Source organism: Stenella coeruleoalba, assembly GCF_951394435.1.
Source record: "Stenella coeruleoalba genome assembly, chromosome: 3".
Classification (NCBI taxonomy): domain Eukaryota; kingdom Metazoa; phylum Chordata; class Mammalia; order Artiodactyla; family Delphinidae; genus Stenella; species Stenella coeruleoalba.
The window spans coordinates 28,067,903-28,094,300 of NC_137148.1; the positions used below are offsets into that span (position 1 = coordinate 28,067,903).

The window sequence follows — 26,398 nt, forward strand, 5'->3', positions numbered from 1 at the left end:
GGCTCTAAAGCTCATGGTCTCTCTATTAAACCATGCTGACCTCTGGCTGAGAAAACGGCTTCACTTGGAGAAGAGAAATGGAAGGCAGTTCTTTGAAAGGCTTCCATAGAGACTCCAGCGGCTGGAACAAAAGTGCAGACTGGAGAGAAAGATTTTTACTGTGTCAATAAGATGAGCTCTTTCAAAAGTAGCAAATCCTCCAGCATGAGATGTTCAAGCAGGGATATTATAAATTAGCACGAATTATGAACGAGTTAAATATGAATTAAAGATGACTGAATTAATATCTTTAAATAAATCATTGGCAATATTTTGAGTTACAGTGAATTTGACGAAAAATATTATTCCCCCCCGCCAACTATACATGGACAGCAGGTTTTAAAAAAAAATCACATCACAGCATAAATCCCAGCATCACAGGGACGTGCTAGTCTGCTTCTCAGGTTTCGTCAAGGCCTGAAATGCCCTGTGGAAAACAGACCCTGCCTCTCCATTCCGCTGCACTGAGACGGAGGGAGAAAGGCCCGGGGAGGTGCCGTCACCCACACTTGCCCTTTGCCCCCAGTGAATGGAGGCATAGCCCAGTCTCTCCTAAGACAAATGATGCCTGAAATAGGGAAACGGATGTGCAGAGGGCTGGCTGAGAGTGAGGAGTGGGCAGATCACCGCAGTTGAAGTCGTAACACGCGGCATCCCATGGGCAGATACGAACAGTGCAGAGCTAAAGAAAAGATCGATCTCCTGCCGTGTGCTCCACTGTGTCTGGGATTAGGAACGATGTCTCTTTATTGACCTAATCCATATATCTAACAAAGAGAGCCACAAAACAACAGCCGATCAGTGACACCGCAGAGGCTGTGATCACCACGACGATGACGCTCCCGGCCATGTTGACCAGAAGGCCCAGGCCGCCTCCAACCAGGATCTGAGCCAGCTGCACCATGCAGGTGAGGGCGGCGCAGTCCACGCCCTGCCCTCTCACGCTGCCGTCCGGGCCCCCGCACCGGGCCTGCTGCCTCTGCAAGGGAAGCACAGGAACAGCGTTTGATCTGCACCAACTGTCCTTCAGGGCAGAAGGCAGCAAGCAAACTTCTTCTCTAAAAAGCCAGGTAATAAATACTTGCAGCTTGTGGGTCGTTGATCTCAGCTGCAACTATACGACTCTGCTGTTGCAGCGCAAAAGCAGCTGCAGAACGTAAACCAGGTGGCCTTCCAACAGAATTCTATGACACGGGTATTTGACTTTCATGTAAGTTTCCCCTGTCACAAATATTATCCTTCCACTGATGTTTTAAAAATCATTTTAAAATTGTCAGAGAATTCCTAGAATTCCTGTCGTGTCTGTACACGACAGACTGTACAGAAAAGCAGGTGTCAGACCACGTTCGGCCAAGAAGACAGTTTATCAACTCCTGATTCAAGCTCCACCCCCCGGCCTGCACCTTTCTTCCCCACCTGCCACGAAGTCTTAAATTCCACCGTTCACACCTATGGGAGTTAAATGGTTAAGAACGCAAAATTATCTCTTCAATAAATCAATAAGTCAATAAATACAATGCGGTAGAAGCTCAATAAGTCTCCCATTCCTCCTCTTCCCTAGTGGTTACGGTTCAAACATTTTCAGAAAGATGTTGAAGCACAGGTATGTGTAGGGGGAGCAACGTAAAAAGCAATTCCACCTTTCAAAATACGGTTGCTTTTTGCTTAGTAGATTCATATTTGATTAGTTTGATATTTGGTCGGAATTGGTTGATAACATTGCCATTTATTGGGTATCATATATGTGCTAGGCCTTGTGCAAGGCTCTTTCACATACCTTCCTTCATTTCACTCTCACCACCTCCCTCGATGCACACATCATAATCATTAGCCCCGTGATAACAATAATACTACTACCTACCATTTTCTGAGTCTTTGCCAGGTGCCAGGTAGGCATTATGCTAAGCGGATTACCTACACTATCTGGTTTCATTTAATTTTCCGACAACTCTCTAAGGTGGGTGTATCATTCCCACTTCATTGATTAGAAAACTAAGGCTCTGAGAGTTTGAATGATAATTCCTTAAATGAGAAAAAATCATTGTGCAGGAAAACGCACATTATCCTTTGAATAAGAAAGGGAAAATAAGAAAACGGATCCATAATCACTGGATTTTCATTAAAAGATACTGGAAAAATAGACAAAGACCTGATGGGAGTGGTTACATGTAGGAGCCCAGGGTGGGGAGGCGAGGGAGGGGATGCACACGTACATGTACATCACTGTGGCTGTTGAACGACGTGATTGTATTATCCCATCTAAACATGAACTCATTTTGAGTGATATTTAATAAATAAATGAGTAAGATCCCCAGTGTCACATAGCTGTCAGAGGGGGGCGGGGCAGGATTTGAATCCAGGGTTCTCTGAGTCCAAAGCCTCTGTCTTTTGGGCCTAGTACCATCCAACTCCCTCGTGGAGGGATAGTTCTTTATGACAGCTGTCTCTTTAGCAGCAAAGCACCTGCCATGCATTGAAACATTAGTGACCATGTCTGCCAGGGAAGAGGACAGCTACGACTCTTGTTTAAAAGGTTTTAACACCCGGTGCAACTCTCTCCTGCTGTGTTTACCAGATCAAATGATGAAAAAGAAGGCCAGCGTTGCGGTCACATGGACGCGTGTTCAGCGTTTTTGCAGTTTCCTACTGTGATGGATTAAGCTACTAGCCATCTCTTTAACTTTTACAGTTAAAGAAATGTAAGCCTATTTTCAGGGGGAAAAGTTGCATATCTGGATAAGAAAACGTGGTAATCTTAGAGCAGAAATACCAAACCTAGTGCTTTTTTAGGGCAGCATAGGGTCTTGCCCTCTGGCTTGAGCTCCTAGATGGAGATGGGGTGGCCTCCCTTGAGGCAGCTGGTGAGATGACCACCTGCGACCAGCTTTCCTCCCTGCACACAGGGCATGACTTACCAAAACCCGGACTTCCAAGGAAAACGTCGCTCAACCAGTAACTCCCGGAAATTGCACCAGGCACCTCTAGAGTGGTTGAGGGCCTGGGCCCTCGTTGTGGCATCCAGAAACACTGCAGGTATGCTGGACATGTCATGAGCCCAGAGTTCCCCTTGCTTTGTCTCTGTGTGACTGTGGGCTGGTTTCTCAGCATTACCAACCTCACCTTTCCTAATCTGACTAATGGGAGTAATGGTACCTGCCCGACTGCTCCCAGGTGCACAGGGCTTCAGAGTAAGGAGGGGGTGGGCTGGAAAAGTGGTCAGGCCTTGGCTAGACCATCATTACATCTGGCTGGACATCTTAGTGCTGCTGTTTCAAGAAGCCCTGTTCTCCAGCTCTGCTCTACATTTTCCTAGCAAGCTCCCCCAGCCTCCAGGTGAGTCCGGACGTCACTCGGTGCAGAGGTTCAACAACACACCTGCTCTTCCTGCTGCTCACGGTGGTATGCGGTGAGGAGGTTAAAAGGCACGGTGTACAGGGTGCTGGACATCACGCCAAACAAGGTGCACATGACCAGGCTGGAGTAGACATTCGGGAAGAGCCCGATGACGCCCGTCCCCAGGCCAAACAGCAAATACCCCATGAAGTAAAGACCCTTTAATCCGATGTAGGGAACCAAAGCTTTCTGAAAGTCTGTGTGTGGGGAGAAGAGAGGGAGAAATTACAGCTGGCAGTGCCTCACATCATCTCATAATTTCAGACAACCTTTCCTTTTGAAGATTCACTTTTTTTAGCCTTCCTTTAACACTGAGTCAGGAACAGAAGAACCTCCTTATCTGTGCTTGAAAACAGCTGGCTTTTGGAATAAGTTTTGAATCCTTTGTGTAAAGAAAAGCTGGAGATTGCCTTGCTGGGTTGATTTTCTTTTCTGCAGGGAAGGACCAGGCACTGTGTACTGGGGAGCTGAATAGCAACGGGATGCAAAAGAGGCGATTGAAAAGCCCGCCTTGGTTATGGGACCCTGGGGCAGCAAGCCATGGAAGAAAAGCGGGTATCTTTCCGATTCACAGAGATCTAGCCTAACAAGACCAAAATGACAATCCAGGTCTCTATTAGCCCCACAGCCCAAAGTCAGGTTGGAGGAAATTAACACAACCAGATTGCACAGAATGATCCAACTCATTCAGTTTCTTTGCCCCACCTAAATGTCATCTGCACAACCTGAGAAGGAAGTAAAGAACATACATCACCTGTAGATGCTCTCCCTGCCTTGCCAGCCCTTCCCAGGCTGGTCAGGGGGTCCTCCCCCTCGCTGGTGCCTTCACCCTCTATGGGCAAGTTCCACAACTTCTCAAAACCTCAGCTTCCTCATCAGAAAATGGAACTAACAAAACCCTTCTTGGTGGTTGTTATCAGGATCAAATGAAGTAAAACGTCTAGGAAATCACCCAGCCCGGTGCCAAGCACACAGAAGACACCCAGTTAATGGTGGCTATCATTACTTCAATAAATACAGAGCTTGCTGAATATGGTTGACTCTTAACTGGGGTCCCCTCCCAGCAGGTAAACTTGGCTTGCTCATAAAGAACTCATGGTAGAGCTCATTTTTTAAAATTGGAAATACAGCTTTAAAACATTTTACTATGTTTTCCACCACAGTAGGGAAAAATCCCTAAAAAAAACCTTTATCTTCCTCTTTTAATTGGTTATTATTTTTTTACTTTTTATTTTATATTGGAGTATAGTTGATTAACAATGTTGTGATAGTTTCAGGTGTACAGCATAGTGATTCAGTTATACATATATATGTATCCATTCTTTCTCAAATTATTTTCCCATTTAGGTTGTTACATAATACATGTCAATCCCAAACTCCCTAACTATCTCTCCCCCCTCCCCCTTCCCCCCCGGCAACCATAAGTTCTTTCTCTAAGTCTGTGAGTCTGTTTCCCTTTTGTAAATAAGTTCATTTGTATCATTTTTTTTTAGATTCCACATATAAGTGATATCATACGATATTTCTCTTTGTCTGACTTACTTCACTCAGTATGACAATCTCTAGGTACACCCATGTTGCTGCAAATGGCTTTTAATCCGTACTTTCCTTGTCTTTCCTCTGCCCCATTCTACTGGAACACATGGACCCAGGGGATACACAAATGATAGATACTAGAAATGTGCCTATTCAAGAGTGAAATTTTCCATATCTGTTCAAATAATTATTGGATTTACATTGCATAGACAAGAAACCTAATATTTATTACATTTGTATCAATTATGGAATTCTGAAAATGTTAAATGGGCAACAGTGCTTCCTCTGTTAAATTCATGCCATGCTTGGAGGGCTGTTGCCAAGGTTGAGAATAAAAGCAGTATAAATTTAGGTCAGTTTCTGTTTGCTTAATGATTACATTTATGCGGAAAACGTCATCTAAGTTGTCTCAGTACCTAAAAGATAACCATCAGTATTCATTAGGGAAATGCTCTCACTACGTGTACAGGCCAGCCAGGAAGGAGGCAAAAGAGGATAAAGAGATATTTGGAAACATAACTAACTTCACTACGAAGATGGAAAGTCTAGCAAAGAATGCTTTATTCATAAAGAGAAAGCAGTAAGTTTAAGGGCCAAGTTGACTTGTCCTCTGCTGGGTCTGACGCCAACTCATACTGTGCCTCTCCTTAGGATTGTACGGAAATGACTGATTTAAGCCCCAGCTATGGATAGTAGTGTATGATATGAACAATTGGCTGTATTTCAGTACTCGGCGTGGCTATACTCATTGACCTAAGTGTGCCTGCTGTGCAAAGGAGCTTAAAAACAAGTCCGAAAAAAAAAAAAAAGTCCGTTATCACCATTCCCCATGCCCCGCCCAGCAGCCAGATAGCCCTGCTAAGCTCTGTCTGGATAGAAATTCTGGGTCTGTGCCTGATGTTATGTGATGAGTCCAGAACACAGGGTTATCTGGTGTGCTCTGGAATTGAGGGAAATGATTGATTCTGCCCAGAGTGGGTTGGAGTGCAGAGGGAAAGACTTGAAAGATTGCACAGAGAGGGACATATTGGAGTTGGGTCTGGGTGGGGAGGTAGAAACAGCAGTTCGGGTGGAAGAAACCAAAAGCAAATACATAGAGGTGAGAACGTCCGTGCAGTGGGTCACTGGAGGAGTTCCTGCGTGGGAGTGACAAAGGTCCAAGTGTGAGCCCGGCCAAACTGTGAATCCCGGAGTGCCCAGATCAGGACTTTTACTCTATCTTATGGGCACGAGAGCCCCTGAAGATCCTTGGGTAGGGCTGGTTGGTATTTTATAAAGAAAATTTTAGTTCTAATTCACAGTGATAGGGATCCCATAGATTTATGCATTAATATAACTTTGGAAAATTATTCATATAGTAGGTATTCTTTATACACAGGGATTTTAACTGGAAAAGCTCTAAAAAATAACATGCTTTTGATTTTCAAATGCCATGAAATTCATACAGGAACTCAGACTAGACTAACTAGAAGGGAATTTTTTGAGGAAAACAAGTTAAACTTGACACAAAATTCAAATACTAATGACTTTTAGAAAAATGTTTTCCTCTTACAAGAATGAGAATAGTGGTAAATATTCCCCCCACCTCTTGAAAGCACAAAGGGATTGAGATGGATAATTTATTAAATCCTTTCAGTCTAACACTCCCTGATTCTAGGTAGTTGAAATCGTCCTCCTGGAGTTTTCTTTTCTTTTCTTTCCTGTTAGTATATGTGCTGCCGAAGCAAGCAGCCTGGAGTTTCCTTAATTCGTTCACTCTAAGGGGGAAAAATGGGTTTGCTGAGGAAACGTAAGCTTTAAGCCACCACTACTTGGTTACCATACATTTGAAAGTAATGAATTTTATGGTTTTATGATGATTGGACTCATGAATATGCTTATATTAGGTCCCGTTTTCCCAACTGTGCTATACTTTGAAGAGATTTTTCTTGATCTCGAAGCAGGTTTCCCACTGTGCTATGGCTTAGCAAAGGGCTAAATGCCAGACTAGGGGTCATCATATATATTCAGCCTCCATCCCCACAAGAAGCACGGTTCAGTGACAGAATGATGCCCTGAGAATGGTAACAGGGATTGTCCCCAACGCCTCCCCCCCAACCTCGGCCATACCCTGCTGTCCCCTGGGCCTGTCCAAAGCCTGGAGCTCTGCCCTGGGGACCAGCTATTCTCCCCACAATGCCGGAGAAGCTCTCAGATTTCCACTCCAAATGCGGGACCTGCATACGTTTTATAGGCCAGAGTTTTTACTTAATTCAATGTGTACAGCCCTTGGAGACTTCCAAATTAGCCAGCACAAAACAAGCCTGTGTGATGCCCTAGAGTTGGAGTACATCCGTTTGGACTTATTTAAAACCAATCCCAGAATTCCCTTTGTTTACAGTGTCCTCACAGGTAATCTTAGCCAAGGGGGGTTAACAGACTCCAGACCCCATGGAAAGCTGGTGTCTGAGAAGGTAAGCTGTTGTTCTCAATCCGGAAGAATGGCCCTGTTACATACCCGCCCATCTGAGCTGAAGTTATTTTATATGTTCATTTTGTCACCTAGCATATTAACCATCCCTCATTTTCTGTCAAGACTGATAAGCACATCTATGAAACGCTACCAGTGCCCTTATTCCAGCAGAACACAGACCTAGCGTTAATCAGTAATCTTGGCTGTGACTACCCCCCACCCATCCAATACTTCACCATATTGTTTACAAGATTTCCTGTTACTTTCCAACGTATTTTGATTAGGATCCCACCGACTGCAAGTACAAAGTAATCACTGAGGAAAATGATACCCAGAATTCACTAGGGAAAAGGCTACTTGATGCGGTCCTTTCTAAGGAAATAGTTTTTCCTGACCTCCATATATATTTATCAAGAATCTGGCATCTTAGAGAGCAAACAAATAAATATAGAAATACAGATGTATAAAATCCAAGATTCCGCCAGCCCGTAGAAGACATCCTTAGGAGGAGGAGACTCACAAGAATAAAGTGAGGAAAACACAGAGTTGATGCACAAACCCCAACATCCAACCTCGACCCCTCTTTGGTAGATGAGGAACTCTGTGGAGTTGTGTGCGCTGTAGGGGTCCCCGTGGTACACGATCTGCAAGAGAGATGTGGGGCCATTGAGTTACCAGTGCAGGGTGGTAAGGACCCCTTCTCACACGTTCTGCTTCTTCACCCCCTCCTGGGGCTCAGACCTCATTCTCCCATGAGCACGTCACCCTTTCATCCTTTCACACCTCCATTCAAGGACCCTCAGGAGGTCTTAATGCATAAAGTCTAAACAACATCCCCCTGGATTTTTAACACCCCTCCTTCTGCCTAACAGCTGGCTCTACCCGCCATAGGCAACCCGGCCACCCATATTCTGGTACAACCAACAGGCTTCTGACTCATCTCTACACATGCCATTCCTACGCCTGCCTAGAATGTTTTCTCCTTCACCCCTCCCTCTCCAACTCCTTCTCACCTTTCAAGATCCAAATCACACTGCACCTCCTTTATTAAGCCTGCTGTGACCGCTACAGTTCACCTTGACTTTTCTTCCTTATTTGTTGTATTTGATCAAGTACTGGTCCCATCGCATAGTGTCCTCTAGTTGTGTAGGGTGTAGTAACTTCCCTCTGGAATCTGTCTGTAAGCCAGCTCCTTGAAGGTACTCTTTCCTACACTCTTACTCTGCCCATCTTAGAGGCTGCCTCAGAAGCTCCACAGGTGCTGATGGAGGGACAGGTGTGTGAGATAATGAGCGTGTGCACAGACATGCCCCTTACCCGGCCCATGAAGTCTGTGAAGAAGAGCATGTTGGACAGGAAGGCGGTCCATCCGATGAGGTGGCTGATGCAAAGGCAGCGGTAGTGGGGAGGCATGCTCAACAGCACCCTCAGCAGTGACTTCACGGTCACTGCCCTCCGAGTCTGGAATAAAACAGCAAACAGGTGTGACGTTCAGTGTAGACACACAGCCAGCTGTGGGAGCAAAGCATACAGCCATGTTACATATCTGTCAGTAGACTAGCACACGAGGTCGCACTTCCTGGGCATGGTGCCAAGGTTTCCATTGAGTGTTCTCATAAGAGGTGTTCTGTTAAGTACGTGCAGATACTTAGCCGTTTCAGGTCAGGAACAGGGCTTTGGGGATATGAGGGTGAAGGGACTGGAAATAAAGCTTGCTTTGAGCCAAGATGTAAGGCATATCTAGCTTCCTATCTTTGAACAACAGAACCACTGCTGAGGATGAAGCGCATAGATCTAAGCCAGCCCCTAGATGGTTATAATTCTTAGATTTCTTGACTTTTTTTTTTTTGGCTGCGTTGGGTCTTTGTTGCTGTGCGTGGGCTTTCTCTAGTTGCAGCGAGAGGGGGCTACTCTTCGTTGAGGTGCACAGGCTTCTCATTGCGGTGGCTTCTCTTGTTGCGGAGCACGGGCTCTAGGCGCGCAGGCTTCAGTAGTTGTGGCTCATGGGCTCTAGAGCGCAGGCTCAGTAGTTGTGGCGCACGGGCTTAGTTGCTCTGTGGCATGTGGGATCCTCCCAGACCAGGGATCGAACCCATGTCCCCTGCATTGGCAGGCAGATTCTCAACCACTGCGCCACCAGGGAAGCCTCTTTCTTGACTCTTAAAATGTAGTAGTCTGAATTCCAAGATGGCCTCTATGATCTCCATCCTCATGATTCTGTTCCGTTACACAGCAAAAGGATTTTGCAGATATAACTAAGGTTACTAATCAGTTGGCTTTGAGTTAATTAATAGGGAGATTACCTGGGTGACCCTTATCAAGTCACATCAGCCCTTTAAAAAACATAGAGTTTTCTCTATATTTCTCCCAGTTGGCTGGGAGCAGAAGGGGAAGCCAGAAAGTCTCAAAGCTCAAGAATTGCTGGCTTTGAAGGTGAAGGGGGCCACATGGAAAGGACCTGGGTGTGGCTTCTAGGAAATGAGAGTGATCCCTGGCCATCATCAGTTAACAAGAAAACAAGGACATCTGCAACCACAAGCAGCTGGATTCTACCTGCATGAGCTTGAAGCTGATTCTTCCCCATTGGAGCCTCCAGATGAGAAGGCAGCTTCACCAACACCTTGATTTCTGCCTTTTGAGACCCTGAGCAGAGAATGCAGCTGAGCCCACCCAGACTTCTGACCTACAGAACTGTGAGATAATAAATGGGTACGGTTTTAAGCTGCTAAATTTGTGGTAGTTTGTTATGTAGCAACAGAAAACTACCACATAGAGCCAATCAGCTCCCTGCTCTGGGCCAGGTACCTCCTCCTAGTTTATTTCTCTGGATCCTGCCATCAGCCAACAGGTGTAGACGAGCCCTATGTCAAGTCAGAAGTGAGAACATTGTAGAACACACACACACACACACACACACACACACACACACAATGACTACATATGCCCACAGTTCTTTAATCTAGACTTAAATTACCTTAAAACCAGAGGCTATAATTTATTGGTATCAGTAGCCTTGAGAGAATGAAAACTTTTGAACTATTGACACAACTGTTTTGAAATACAAAAAAAGGAAAGAGCCTTTAATAGCTTGTCATATGAGAGAAGAAAGAAACCTCAGGAATATGAAGCGATCACCTGCCCTGAAGACCCTGAGACAATAAACATTAACCATGATGGGGTAATGGGTCTTTCTCGTCAGATTTTTATTTATTCTGAGTCTTGACATAATGATATTGGGTCCTGGCTCGTTTATTTATAAGACAGTCTCCTGAGATTTTCTCTTTTAACTATAATAGCAAATTGTTTCATAGCTCTTAACCTTATATGATAATGCTTTTTATTCTTTGATGCAGAAAATTATATTTACTCATTGTAGGTTCGTTGTACAAGTTGATTTTTTTAATTCATCAGTTTTGTAGTATTTATGACTATGCCTCAACTGATTTTTTTATACTTAATCAGTATTAAAAAGTATAGACATTACCTTGGAGTTACGAAAAATAAACATTTTCTGCATGTAGAATATGGTATTTGTCAAAATAAATGGTGACCATAACAGAAATCCAATGAAGAACTATTACTTTTTTCCTTGACCACAGGAAGAAGCAATTAAAGGTATAGACTGGGAAACAACAGCCTGATTTTCACACCTCAAAGTGATTTATCTTCACTTTCTTTCCAAAAATTCAAAATTTTAAAAAGTGAATCTGACCAGCAAGTATTCAGTCTCATTCCAAACATTAATTTATGCTTCTGCCTTATACATAATTTTCAGCCTGCTTTCATTGTTAACCTCATTTTTTTTCTTCCAAAAATAAATATGAGCTTCAAAATTGTGCCTAGTCTTTTTGTAAAAGCTGTGAATGTAAATACTTAAAGTCCCTTTGGGTATTTTAACTCAGAATGAAAATGCACCTGGCTTCTTATTCACTGACGCGTCAATTCCCTTTGTGAAGCCCTTGCAATGATTCTGAGCCGCTGGGAAATGTTTTACTGCATACGTTATGCACCTTTGTCAACTGGACATTGGGTGGTGATGGATTTATAAGTGAAAAAGGCACAGAGCCATCAGGGGGAGAGAGAACTGTACAAAAGTGCCACCAGAAGGAGACTAAATATTGAAGGGAGTAACTGATGGCATGGAGGAACTAGAGATGGATTTTATGGTATCCAGCTCGAACAATAAATGAAATAACTCAGGCCTCTTGCCATTAAAAAAAAAATCCCAGTTCTCAAATTGCACAGCCACCCTCGTTTTGGAAAGTAATGACTTTGACAAACAAGATGGCCAGGGCCTTGGCCCTGACACCTCGGAGACACCCATTGCTCAGCTGGAAGCTCCCAAGATGCACTTCTGGAATAGAGGTGTCAGATGCTTGGCTTTGAGCCTAAGATATGTTTCTCTTTTTTTTTTTTTCTTATGTTGTTTTGCTTTTATTTTTTAAGTCACATAATAGAACCATTCAGAGCCTACAGTGTTGTGCGTGTGGCACATACTAATACAAGTTAATTACATTTGATGCAAGTCTTAATGGTGTGGAGGGTTTTATGCCTTTCAAAAGACTTCTACTCACTTGATTTCATTTGATCATCACAACAGCCTCGGGGTAGAATAAGACAGCCTCTGCTGGGTGACCCTTTGAGGGCAAGTCATAATCTATCAATAGGGCAAAGAGGCAGGCATAATCTATAATAGCTACTTAATCTTTAGTAAACCCTGCCTTGTTTTGTTCCTTAAACCCTGACATTATTTTTCTTTATTTTCAAAGTAATACTTGTCTATTATAGAAATGTTGAATAGACTGAAGGGTTTAGAAAAGAAAATGAAAACCACCTGTTAGCCCATCACCCAGCGACAATAACTTCAATTAACATTTTGGGTATATATCCTTTCTATTTTTTCTCTGGATCTACGTAGCTTTTCCCACAGTGGAGATCATTTTGTATATGTATGTGTGTTTTATCTGATATATTATGTCTTAAATAAATCTTCAAAAACACACAGATCCTTTAATGATCGAATGGGTTCCATCGTATGGCTCTTCCATGATTCCCGTGCTGCCTTGCAGAACTGCACAGCGAGGCGCTCCATCCTAACTGAGATCAGCAGGGAGTGTGAGCGTTCTCCTCCAGGTAGCCTGGAGCCGCAAAGGTTTAAGCAGGTCTCCGGAAACCTATATTCTCATCTTTTCTCTATTTACTGTGTGATCAAGATAAAATGAAGGCTTCATCCCAATAACCTCTTAGCTCCTCCAGTTCCCTACCCAGGGATGCTGCTATCTGGAATACAAATTTATAATCCTAATCTAAGAAGTGAAGATACTTCTTGTGTCCTGAGGATGATTCAAGCCTTCTCTTACGGCCTTACATTTTTCAACTGGCTTCATCTTCCCTGGTTTGACGGTCTGAAAAGAGTAAGAGACAGGAGGACTAGAAGAAAATGCACACATTTTTCTATGAGGTGCAAAGTTTTAATTCCAAAGGATAATAGCTACTGGGGATTTGAGGATTCACAAGACTTTTCGCATCAAATAAGCAAACGAAACAAAGACAAAGAATAATTTTTAAAAATCTGAACAAAAGACAAGAACAAGAATATTTTTCCTAAGGTAATAAAAAAGAAGTTGCATCTTTACCTGTTCAGCAGGAGTTTTGTTTTTTTCTCCCTGCAGCGCCAGCTCTGGGTGTACATAACCATTTTTAACTTTCTCAATAGACCCATACTCATACGTTCTGTCTGATGACAATGCAAGGTCCTGAGGGGCTTGCTGTGGGGGAATGTCCTTGGCAACAACTCTAAGCGGGGCTTCAGGGATACTGAACAGATGGATAATAAAACACAAAGTGAGCACCGACGAGGAGAAGAAGAACATGACCTGGAATTCTGTGCCCAGCAGTCTTCCCAGTTCCAGGTGGGCCCAGTCGATGGCACCCAAAAGGTAACCCAGGGCACCTCCCAAACCTGCAAAGCAAGCAAGCAAGAGCTGTATTAGCATTATTTAGAAGCATCGTCTCTTTCCATTTCCTTCCGTGGGAAAGCTCCCTGAGGACAGCGTAGGCAGCCTGGTTATGATGGGAGGAGCTAAGACACCTTGGCCAGGAAGCATGGGTTCAAGGCCTGGCTCTAGCATGCAATTGCTGTGACCTTGGACTTCCTCACTTGTCATACGGGGATGATAATAAAAAAGCAACCTACTGGTAGGGTCACGACTGGAAAATGGACTAGTGCCAGACACGCAGTAAGCGCTTAGTAAATAGTACCACCATCTGAAGTCCTACAGCTTTCTAAACTGCACTCTCAACACTGCTTAAGAACTAAAAGTCCTGGCCCTAAAGGGCTCCAAAGAAAACCAGTTTCTGACTGCAATAAAATATAATTATGTATTGTTGTTGATCTATTAATAAGCTTCTTAGGGTGACACAAGTTTGCAGAGACCTAACAGCCTTAGAATCTGTCTTCTTTCATCTATGAAAAGCTAAAGGTGTGGGTGGAGGGATAAATTAGGAGTTTGGGATTAACAGATACACACTACTGTATATAAAACAGATAACAAAGACCTACTGTACAGCACAGGGAACTATATTCAATATCTTGCAATAACTTATAATGAAAAAGAATCTGAAAAAGTATATATACATATATGTATAACTGAATCACTTTGCTGTGCACCTGAAACATTGTAAATCAACTATACTTCAGTAAAATAAAATAAAAAACAAAAAAAAAGCTAAAGGTACTTGTTCCCAGTTGACAGCCACAGAAAAATAAAACAAAAGCTTAAATATGAATCTTTTTAAATCTTATCCTCTCACAGGACCTGGACCTGAAGTCTTTCTGGTGCCTTCTTTACCTGCTTACACTTAAAGACAGTGTGACCTGAGGGAGGAAGGACTTCTCAAAATCGATCCTGCCCTTATGGTCTAATATTTGAAATTCTACCATTAGTGATTCATTCTCTTGGGTTCCTGTTTTAAAAAGCAAGTGCTCCTGGTACAGACAAGACATTGCATGTCTCAGCGCCCAAATACTAAGTGCTCCTCAGATCGTCCTTCTGGCAGCAGGCACCAGTGACGTCTGAGAACACCGGGCTGCAGCGGGGGTATACCATGGGGTGGGAGGCTGTCCAGGGAAGTGAGCAGATGAATGCCAAACACACCTTCTACCTACATCACAAGCTTTCGTAGGGCTGATCCTCTGGCAAATGCCTTTACGTATCAACCTCCCATCATGCCTTACCAAAGACAAATATCTACCTAGTCAGATCAGCTCTCTGTTTGTTTGTTTTTATTTTTCTTGTGTGAGTGAAGGCTCCATTTTATTTCCCAGATAAAGACAACATCCCCACGAATCAGAGAATCAAGGAAGAAAACAGAGCTTAAGGAATTCTCTATCTCTAACCCTAAACATTTAAACTTACATAAACTCTGACCCCAGGAACACAGATCTGAACGCCAAATAATATGAATCCCAATTTATCCAGAATGGTGGAAGAATGGATGATTCTGGTGACTACACAGTCTGTCTAGTTGCAATTTATCATAGAGGATATTTACAGATAAACAACTGTTTAACCATTGAATTCCAAAAAGACGGCAACATTATCATGCCCTGAGTGACAAAGCATTTTAAGGTGGAATTATGGGAAATGGTGGCCAATGGGGTGCAGTGAAAAAACATGTTCTCTGCCAGCAAGGAGTATGTGGCCTAGTTATGGGTGATGTGCATATATATAAACAGATCAGTGGCACATACGGTGACCTGTTTGGACGGTGGGCACCCTGGTAGGCTCGAGAACGGAAGGCCCTTGAGGGGGTCACACTGTTGCTGATTCAGAGGGCAGCTCTGGGACATATGGTGCGTCTGGATCGCCATTAGACAGTGATGCTCTTTATTCAATCGTGGAGATGCCGTGGATGTCAGAGGTCGTGTGCTGAGTCAAGCACTCAACCGAAAAGAACGTACTAAAAGCCCAGCACTATTTGAGGGTCCATCTAAATCAGGGTTTCTCAATCTCAGCACGACTGACATTTGGGGTGGGATAATTCTTCCTTGGAGGCTGTTCTGTGCATTGTAGGACATTTCGCAACATGTCTGGCCTCTCCCACTAGATGCCAGTACAACTTCTCCACTGGTTTGGACGACCACAAATGTCTCCTGACATTGCCCAATGTCCCTCACGGGGCTAAATGGGCCCCAGCTGAGAACGCCTGATCTTAATTAACCCTATGAAAAACTTACACATTCCGTTTTCAAAACTATCAATTGTAACTAGATCAATGGTTGTCATACTGGCATTAAGTTCTCCTATCATGTGCGCCTCTTTCTTTCAAACTTATTGTTCCACTGAGCAGAGAAAATATAGAACAGAAGACCCCTACCCATTTGAAAGAACTGATGTGTGAAATAAATCCTCCACTGTGCAACAGAATGGTGGCTTTATTTCATGAATACAAACATGTGGATATAAACATAATGGATTTATATTAAATATTGACTCGAACACTTGAGTCCTACAATTGAAGGGTTTCCTAGTCTAGTTTTGCGTCCACTAGTGTCGTGTACTTCAATAAATATTTATTGAGTACTAAATATATATAAAAAAACGCTACTAACTTCTGGGGATATAAGCATAAATAAGCCACAGCAGCCCAATAGTCTCCTCTTCAGAAGATAGTTACAAACAGAAGAAGCAGATAAGTAAACAGCTGCTTTAAAAATAACTGTAATAAATGATGTGAGAACTGTGGGCTGGGTACTCAAACAGTAGAGAGGAGCTCTGAAGAGTATATTTATTATTACAGAATTCCTCTTAATCAGCAGTGAAGCTCATAAGAGTTCAATATATCAAGGAATCCAAAGATTTCAGAGGTAGAAGGACGTGTGTAGCTCGTCTAGTTGAATTAGATAAGAAAACCGCAGGCTACAGTGGGTAAGTGACAGGAGACCACATAGAAGGAAGGGTTTGTAATCATGCTGATTTCAATTCCCACCTGTGTGTTTTCTAATCATGTGACCTTGGGCACTTCTCTGAAAATGGGGACAGTGACGCCTCCTTGTACGAGTCTTGTGAGGGTTAACATGATAATACGTGTAAAGCACCAGCACATACAGTGGCAGAACGAGGTCCCAAACCAAGTGCCCTGTTGACTTCCTACAGAAACCCTAATCCCAAAGCCTCATCCAGAAGCAGGAGAAGCTGACTGCTGCACAGAGGGTGACGATCTGCCTGGAGCTGGCCGAAAGGACTTTGTCATTCTAGGCCCAGTGACTAGAATCGGGTGCTCATTTGAGGGCTGAGACCTGGGCTAACCACTGACCTAGTGTGGCCTGTAGCAAGTATGGTGGAAAAAATATGTATCTCGAACCTGGAAAGAGAAATGTTTAAGCGCCTGATCTTTAAAAATATCGTTATAAAGCAGCACTTCTGAGACTTCAATGTGCACGTGAGTCACACAGATGTCTTGTTAAAATACAGGTTGTCTTAGTCCGTTCGGGCTGCTGTAACAAACATACCATAAAGTTGGTGGCTTATAAACACCAGACGTGTCTTTCTCACAGCTCTGGAGGCTGGCAAGTCCAAGATCAAGGTGCCAGCAGATTTGGTGTCTGGTGAGGACCCACTTCCTCATTGACAGCCATCTTCTCACTGTAATCTCACTTGGCAGACATGGCAAGGGAACGTTCTTGGGCCACTTTTATGAGGGCACTAATTCCGTTCACGAGCCTTCATGACCTAATCACCTTCTAAAGGGCCCATCTCCTGAGAGCATCACATTAGGCATGAGGTTTTCAACATATGGATTCTGGGGGGCACAAACGTTCAATCTATAGCACAGGTTCTGATTTTAAACATGTAGGCATAGGCTGAGGCTCTGCATTCCTTTCACACTCCCCAGTGATACCACGGCTGCTAGTCCAAATATCACTGAGTACTCAGGTGACAGAGCAGTTTGCAAGCCACCTGCCCCACCCTCACCTGATATTCTTGGGAATGAGATTTTATTGTCATAGGATATTTGACCAACAAGCCACACTTGATAAAGCACAGTGATGTGCAGTCCTGTAAAACTAAGGATAATTTGCAGATATTAATAGGTTTCTATGATTTGTCACCTGGTAGAACTACTACAGAGGAGTTATAGTTATATTGCCTCGTAGAAGGTTAATCAGATTTGCATCTAACCTAGTATTTTTTTTCTTTTGCTAAACACACACACATACACATTTATCCTGCAAGAACCTGGGGAAACTGTTCTTTATGTCTTCCCTGTCGGTTCCCTCACTAATCAGTTAAGTAAAACATGCTACAAGTACCTGAAAGTATTCCAATCCTCTCTTCTCTCGGGGAAGGGGGGAAAAAATAAGCAAAATGATTTTGTTTGTCCCAAAGCTACTGTGAGACCTAACTAAAAGTTAGAACATGCCTTGAAGGAATAGTAGGCCATTGGGGATATTATTTTACTAGGCACCATATTAAAACTCTGTATGGAAACATTTAACTTTCTCTATTCACACCTTCAGGTACGATGAGGGCCAGTGGAGGGCTGTGGGAACTTACTGAATGCTTTACTTTTTACTTCCTCTGCTTAAACTAAGAATTTTATCTTCAAAATAGTCTCCCGAACAAAGCCTAGTCGTCGCAGCTGCAACAGAGGTCAGCATCAACTCCCACGTCTACATCCAGGTTACATTTATCTCTGCTGCCAACACCAGCCTCCCTGGGGCTCCTGGAGTCAATCCCCAGGCTACTGGCCAAATCATAAGCTGGAGCTTCCAAAGGGCACCTGCTGCCACGTTAGATAACCAGCCTTTACGAGGAAGGGCCCACAAGTGGTCCAGCCTTCTTTATAAAGAAGGCTCCTCCTTCACAGAGCCAGGCCGTGATGTCAAACTCACACCAGAGCCAACTCCATGAGAGTGAATGGCTCGGCAGACAGATATTGTATTTCATAACTAATGATACAGGTTGAACAGTGGTTCCTCCTGGAAGAAGTCCAAGCGTATAGAAATATGTATTATTTTTTCTTTTGTTCACAACTATAATAGGTAAAATAGGAAACTGGGAGAGTTTCAGCGCCCAGGAATCTGAAGAGAGTCTGTCTGAGTCAAACGCGGCACATACCACATGCCTGTAACTGCTTCCCTGCTTCAGGTGTGTGACTGAACAACCTCCACGCTGATGGAGAAAGAGCTCAAGGTGAGAGAGCTAGCGGCGTGCTGCCAGCTTCCATACCCCAGCCAGGTGACAGACGAAAGACCTCCACGTTCCCGGGAGGCTCATGAGAGAGTCGTTCTGATTCTTCTCTACGTGCTCAGAAAATAGCAATGAAAGTGTCAGCCTAGGTGCCTACCTACACCAAACACATACACACTAAATCCCAGAGAGCTAACATAAGTACCAGTTACTAGGTGTGTATGAGTGTGTGTGTGAGAGAGAGAAAGAGAGACCTTGACCCCATTTGTTTATCAACAGAAATTGATGGAGGACTACTCGCACCAAGAACTGTGCTGGGCACTGGAGATACACAATGAACAACACAGACATGACCTGCCCTCCTGGAGGCTGAGTGTACAAGGAAAATCAATCAAAAAGAGGGAAGACACAAGCAGACCTGACACTCCTTTAGATGTACAAGGCAACTCGTCTCTTAAGAGATGTGAGATAATATATTTAAAGAGTACTGACAATGGTTTCCGTCCACCCACAACACCCCGGTATTTCCCTGGGCCCTTCCTTCACATTCAAGCGGAGCCAGGATGCCTCATTGCTTGGGGGAAGGACATGAACGTAGAAAGCTGAGAAACAAGAATGTACCTCCTTGCTTCTGAGTTTCAGAGGCCCTTAGGCTCCAAAGGCATAGACGGTAGATTCAGTAGAAAACGTGACTTAAGAACAAGGCTTCCGCCAGGAAGCCGAGGCAGCACAGCTCAGGAGTGAGTGAGTCCTTCCTTCATGGTGGCGGGTCTGAATGTGCATCACGGCGTCCACCGCGGCCTAACCGCTGAGCCGCTCACGTGGGCCTCTTGGAGGAGGTTCTGCGAGCAGCCCCTCCAGGACCCCAGGAAGCTTCTCACGCTGGAATCCATCCTACACTCTGCTCAGCCTCAGCTACCAGCTCTGCTAGGCCCGGTGGATTGCTGTGTGATGTGGCCCCTTCTCCAAGAAACATAGGCCTTGGTCACCGAGACCGTCTGGGGGCAAGAGCGCTGCACATGGCCATTTACCATCAAAATTGGGCAAGAGGGGACCTTGCTCCCCCATGTGGAGCAGCCCTCCCTCCTCCTGCGGACCAGAGTCAAGTGGCCCTGTCTGTGACCCAGGCATGAGAAACAAAGGGGCATCCAGAGATCTTAGGTCAACGGCACCTTTTTCTGTTTGTTTGTTTGTTTGTTTTGCGGTACGCGGGCCTCTCACTGTTGTGGCCTCTCCCATTGTGGAGCACAGGCTCCGGACGCGCAGGCTCAGCGGCCATGGCTCACGGGCCCAGCCGCTCCGCGGCATGTGGGATCTTCCCGGACCGGGGCACGAACCCGCATCCCCTGCATCGGCAGGCGGACTCTCAACCACTGCGCCACCAGGGAAGCCCAACGGCACCTTTTTGTGTCACCTGAAGGAAGCTTCAGGAAACAGAACTTCTGAACCCACAGAGCCCAGAGCACCAGGGCTGGAGAGGATGAAGTCACCAGTGGTCCAGGAAACGACAAGAGGCAGAGCTGCCCAGTTCTGCCCTGTGGTCCTGGACCCATGTATTCTACCTACAGCCACACAGCACCTCATAAAGGCCTTTGACCTGAGGGCTAACTGGAGCCAGGAGGGGTGCCCACCCTCTGCTTGTTCCAGTGGGGTGGTAAGGTGTGGGACGTGACTGGCAGACCCAAGCTTGTGTTCCCATCACTGGGGATGACATATGACGTGGACTCCTGTGCAGGGTCAGCGCTCCGAGTTCCTGAGGGGTGCAACTGAGGTCTGGGAGTACTGGCAACCACACCCAGGTACACGCTTCTCCTCTGGGGACAAGGGTCCAATGAAAGTAAGTTGCTTGCCGCTCTGCCCCTCACCCTGGTGTTCGGGCCACCCCTGAGTGGGCTGGAGTGCAGGCCCCATCTCCCTCACACTGAGCTGACCGATGGAGAACCGGGCTGGGAATTCTTCCTTCCCCATCACCTGGTCCCAAGGGGATGCCCCTGCAGCTCCAGGTGTGAGCCTGGGGACAGGCCTTGGGAAGCAGTGGTGGATGACACAGGGTCAGGACAAGCTGCCTGTCTGACCTGGAATGCTCCACGTCCATCCTTGAATGCATTGTTGCTGGACTAAACTGTCAACTGAAAGACAAACGCACAATGCAAGAGCTGTGAGATTTGTAGCAGCCTTGTGATCCGGCCTGCTGAGCAAGCAGAACAAAGAAATGCTATGCTTCCTTGAAGGCCAGGTGGCTCCCAGAAGTCTGCAATCTGTCTTCACCCTCTAATCCCAAATCTTCCCGCTTCCCCTCTTCCCTTCGCACAAAAGAAGCCCAAATTCTACCCCGAATTAAGATGGTTCTCTAGGAACCATCTTCTGGCTTCTGAATAAAGTCACTATTCCTTCCCCATCAAAAAATAAATAAAATAATTTTTAAAAATTAAAAAAAAACCCACAAGGCTTCCCAGGGTAGGCAAGGCATTCATGATGGGTGTGCCTATACTGGCGAATCCCTAAGGCAGTGGAGGCTGTGCTCCTTCCTCCTTGGGCTTAGTTGGGGTGGGAGGATGGGAGGTGGGGGAACCTCCTCAGAACCTCCTTCCTCCAGGTAGCTTGGAGGATCCAAGAGCAGAAGGGACCAATACTTTATTTCCTGGGAAGACCCCAGGGGGATATTAAGACCTCAAGAAAGAAATGGCTATGCGGTGGATGGAGACAGATGGGCTTGTGTGTCAGGCTCTGCTCTAGGTGCTTGGCATTTACGACTCATACAGTCCTCAGAACCACCCTCTGAGGAAGGTACTACCACTGACTCCTATTATTAGTGGTAGTTACGTTCTAGAAAGTCTCCACAAGCCCTGAATTCGTGAATAGTGAACTACTGCTCTGAGGGGAAATACCGTGTTAAGTTCCATGTGAGCCTCTAGTCTCGTTTTCATCAACTGATCAACCTTGTTTTACGTGTGTTTCTGCTTAAAGATATCTTATTTAATATACAGTTGTTTCATTAACATGGAACCCATGGATAACAGCACTATAACCTACACCTGAACAAAACTTATTAAACATATTTTCTCCATAAGACACATCACGACGTTCTTGCACTTATGAATCCGAGACAGTGCTTTCAGCACCACATTTAGGGCCACTGTAAATAGTGAAATCACCAAAAAAAATGCAAAGAAAAAAATTGGCACTAAATATTCCAGTAAAGGGACATCTGTTTACAGTGTGAGAATCAAAACAAGAAGTCAGAGTGTCACCTTGATCAACCACAGCCGGGAACAGGCACACTGGATGACTCAAAATTTTTCTCCTCCACTCTGCAGATGCCTGCAGTGATCTCAAACAAGCTACAAGTATTGATTGTGACGGCAAAAATAAATTTTAGTGAGCAGATGACTTCACAAATACAGAATCCATGAATAAGGAGGATCAACTGTATTTTTAGCTCTATTTTAGAGACAAGGAAATCAGAGCACGGAGAGTTTGCAGGTCACAGAGCTCCCTTCATACGGGCAGGCGTGGGAAGAGCAGAATGGCATTGGGGGTGGAGGGAGCTGAGAATCCCCGGGTTCTGAAGGGGCCCTGCAGACAAGGATGAGAGCAAATGTAACTGTGACCAGTTGAGCCTGACCACTGAGACACCGGGGGACCAGGGACAGCCCAGTAAATGCCAGTGTGAACACCTGATGCTAAAACCCATATCCTCCCTGCCCTGAAACCTTTCTACTCTAAGCTCTCAGAATTTAGATGCAACCCTTGGGGAAAGGGGTGGGAGAATATTCCAAAGGGACTGACACTAAGTTTTCTCCATCCTGTGCCAATGGGGCTTAACACAGATGCAATTAAATTAAGTTTGGGGTTTGGGATTCACACCCATTTCAGACATGAAGATTCACCCAACATTTTCCATTACCGAGCATCGGTTATGCTGTAGGCTAAAAAATTTGCAGCAAAGCAATGCCAGAATCATATACTTCTTAATCAAACACACGCATGCAGAGAACTGGGGGAGTGTTTGCCGCAGAGCGTAAGAGCACTGAGACCGCATTTTGTGCTCCTGTGAAAGCTGCTGACATGTCTAATGCAACAATGGTTCCCATAAAAGCGTTCACCTTATCTCAACATTTTCTAAAGGCAAGTTTCTTGATTTGAGTCTATGAATGACTACTGCTACCCTAATTCAGAGAAGGTTCTTGAAACTTCTCATTTTCTGACGTGACATGTCAAATCTGACTCCTGTTCTTGCTTAAAGGTTAGAAATAGTCAAGTCACTGATGGGCCCGATTCTGGAGCCATTTGTGGCTTCCATGAGTTTTCTTTAAGTCTGCAGAACTAATATTTCAGTTCTGAGTTGCAACAGCTCGTTTTACTGTAAGGTAAATTGTTGAGCACTTTGCAGAATGCTTTAACTCCTACTAATGGTGACCAAACAGCATGGAGCACCTACGCTAGAGTGGAAAAGCTCAGGACTAAGTCATGAGCTGAATCAGGCAGCCCTTGTGGACACGGCAGGTCCTCTCGGTACCCCCATCCCAGCCCTTTCTCCAGCAGCCGCTGCAGTGACCAGTTCTAAGCTAGCCTTGGCCCTCTTTGCTCAGGTACCTTGCCTGAGGGAACCCACACTCAGGTGGGGCAGCACCCACACAAGGGAGGTTAAAACCCACGGGAGCACCCTTGGCCGGTGGAGACCGGAGCCAATGCATTCATCTCCCCAATTTGATCCTCCCAGCTGGAGAGTTCTGAGATGCACTTCATAAGGCTCCCTGGAGGGTCCTGGTGAGATAGAGGCAGCCACTGCGAACAAAGGCCAACTCTGTAATGCTTCCTGTATTGGCCTGTTCCACTCCCCCGCAGTTCTCTCACTCTCAATCTCTGGAATCCTTTCCCCAATAAGCTATGTGCATACAGACCTTCCCTGGGGCTCAGCTTTGAGGTGAATCCAAACAAAAGCATGACCCAGGTCTCTGGTTGGCTGGCTGGCTGGCTGGTTGGCTTCTGCCCCTGGTCTAGTCTACCGCTACTCAGCTCTGTGACCTTGGGTTAGTCACTTACCTCTTGGCAACACAGCTTCCTCATAGGTAAAATGAGGATGTTAAAATAGAACATTGCTCTCATCAATATTTCTTCAGCCTATTCCCAGAACTATTCTAAGCACTGGTGATACAGCAACAAACAGGAAAGATAATATTCCTGTCTTCAGAGAGCTTATGTGTTGGCTATAGAGGCAGACAATAAACAACAAACAAATGAACAAATAATATATTATCAGGTAATCAGGAACACATCACTGAGGAGGGGCTATGCCACCAGATTGTAACAAAGAGTGAAAGCAAACCAAGCTGGCCGACTGGTATCTGGGGACAGATTTCTGGCAGACAACGCAGTCAGCGAAAAATGCCCTCAGGGGCTCCCGTCTCTAACCTGCCTTTGAGATTCTTTGAGAGAGGTAGGTGCTGAAATGGGAAAAGAAATGGCAGTTTGGAAACATTAACCGTTTTGCCCTAAGTTATTCACGTCACCCTCAAAGCTGAAGTTCCTGTATCCTGGCTTCTGCTCTGCCCACATCCTTTCCAAGCTGCCTGAGTGAGGCGATATGAAAGTTCACCAGGGGCAGAAACTTCAAAGGGAACCCAGCTGATGAAAGAAATCCACTCATGCAGCAATGAGGCCTAAAGGAGAAGTTAAAACTGACTCTAACATGAAACGTGGCTTCTTGCCACCTGTATAGGTTTGGTCAAAGGGGCCCATATCTGAAATTTATTTTTAGGACTCGTTTTGTTAGTTCTTAATTATTTCTAATCTGAGCATTTGTTTCACTAGCACTTTCATGCACACTTTGAAGTATTAAAGAAACAAAAATCAAAAGAGGCTGAGCCTAAGAAGTTACCTATTCTTCTTCCAAAGATGTACATGGGGCAAGTTCCTCACTGAGTCATTATATACAAATAAAACTTTCACAGGTCCGGCGGGAATGGAGGAAATCTAATACACATAAACATTTGGTGTTGAATCCTTTTAAATGGTTCCTTGCTCTGGACCCGGGACCACTTGCCAGGATATTAATAACTAGCATTGTGTAGAGATTCACACCGCTGTGAAGAAACAAAAGTTCAGAAATACTACGGCGACTCAGCAGAGGAGGAGCCAGGATGTGACCTGGGACGGCCTTCGCCAGCATGTCTGGTCCCAGCCTCCTCTGGTGGGATGGAGCCCACTGCTAAGGAGAGCAAGGCCTTGGGTTAACCTAGCAACACAGGCTTGGTTAGAGGCATTCTGACACAAGGGAGGAATCTCCTTCTGGTGAGTGTGGGTTCCACAGCCTCAGAAGCACCCAAAGGTGAAGGCATGGGGTGAAGGCATGAGGGTGGATCCACTAAACACAGCATATCTACCACATTCGCCAGGGATGGAGGGCAGATAGAGTTACCCTTAAACATAAGAGACAGAGAAGCTGGAGGACTAAAATGTCCTTCTGGAAGCCAGTAGGGTCTTTTCTTAAAAAAAAAAAAAAACAGAAATATGCTGGAAAATATTTTGGCAGTGAACCCTTTGACACTTACTCACAAAGCATTTGGAATTGTTGGGCCTGGACTACAGCTCTGAAATAAATAAAAAAGAATTTCAATTTCGAATGATTGGATTCCTCAGGTCAATGATATCTTGCTGATGATGAAAATCAAAATGGGCCCAAAAACTGAACATGAATTTATTATAAAATGCTTGTTTCAAGCAGAATGTTATAGACATCTCTTTGCCAAGTTCATGTAAATTCGGGAGGTCTGGCAATGTATGCAAAGACTAAGCAAAGGGATAATGCACTGCTCATTATTTTTCTCTCCATTTTTTAATGTGGTCTACCATTCAGAGCAAGGACACCACAGTGGGGTCACACATCCATGTTTAACTCAACAGAATTCAACTACTCACACTTTAAAAAGAGGGAGAGAGGGCTTCCCTGGTGACGCAGTGGTTGAGAGTCCGCCTGCCAATAAAGGGGACACGGGTTCGAGCCCCGGTCCAGGAGGATCCCACATGCCGCGGAGCAACCAGGTCCGTGAGCCACAACTACTGAGCCTGCGCGTCTGGAGCCTGTGCTTCGCAACAAGAGAGGCCGCGACAGTGAGAGGGCCGTGCACCGCGATGAAGAGTGGCCCCCGCTTGCCACAACTAGAGAAAGCCCTCGCACAGAAACGAAGACCCAACACAGCAAAAATAAATAAATAAATAAACCAGCTCCTTGTATGGTCCAGCCCTGCCTCAAAAAAAAAAAAATTAATTCAACTTCTAAAAGGTTCTGTCATCTTAAAAAAAAAAAAAAAAGGGAGAGAAACAGCAAGAAAGATAAAAAGAACATTTTAAATAATATGGGTTGTCCTATCTGCTATTCTGTTAATCGAGTCCATGTCCAGAAGTAAACACTAAAGAGGAGATGAATCTGCAGATATATTTATCTGTATCCATCACTATGCAGATCTACATACATAAAACAAGGTATACTGTATTTTATAAATGATCTGAGAGGTGTTTACAAATAATGTGGACTCTCTGTGATTATCACTTAAGAAGGGACTTTAGAATCTAAATTTTAAATAAGGTGAGACTTTCTGTTTTATAGGAGGAAGGTATTTTAAGTTGTTTTTTTCTAGTAGAGGAAAGAACTTGCTTTGAGCCATCCGCACACCCTCAGGGGTCCCCCTATAGCCAGAGACAGTTGACTGAGGTCCAGAGTTCATGTTGGTCAAGAGACAAAGCAAGGTAACTAAATGAGCATATTCATCTGATCGCTGCG

At 44.8% G+C, this 26,398-nt stretch overlaps 1 protein-coding gene across 1 annotated transcript in view; it reads right to left on the minus strand.

Annotated features, from left to right (window-relative positions):
- Window positions 1-654: 654 nt before the first annotated feature.
- The window catches only part of SLC45A2 (solute carrier family 45 member 2), a 32,395-nt gene continuing 6,651 nt past the window's right edge, over window positions 655-26,398 (minus strand). Inside the window, exons 3-7 of the mRNA XM_079916897.1 lie at window positions 13,057-13,382; window positions 8,738-8,881; window positions 7,941-8,064; window positions 3,415-3,629; window positions 655-1,018 (exon numbers count right to left, since the gene is read on the minus strand). Coding sequence (XP_079773023.1) covers window positions 794-1,018; window positions 3,415-3,629; window positions 7,941-8,064; window positions 8,738-8,881; window positions 13,057-13,382 — 1,034 coding nt within the window. The 3' untranslated portion in view covers window positions 655-793. The remainder of the gene's footprint in view (window positions 1,019-3,414; window positions 3,630-7,940; window positions 8,065-8,737; window positions 8,882-13,056; window positions 13,383-26,398) is intronic.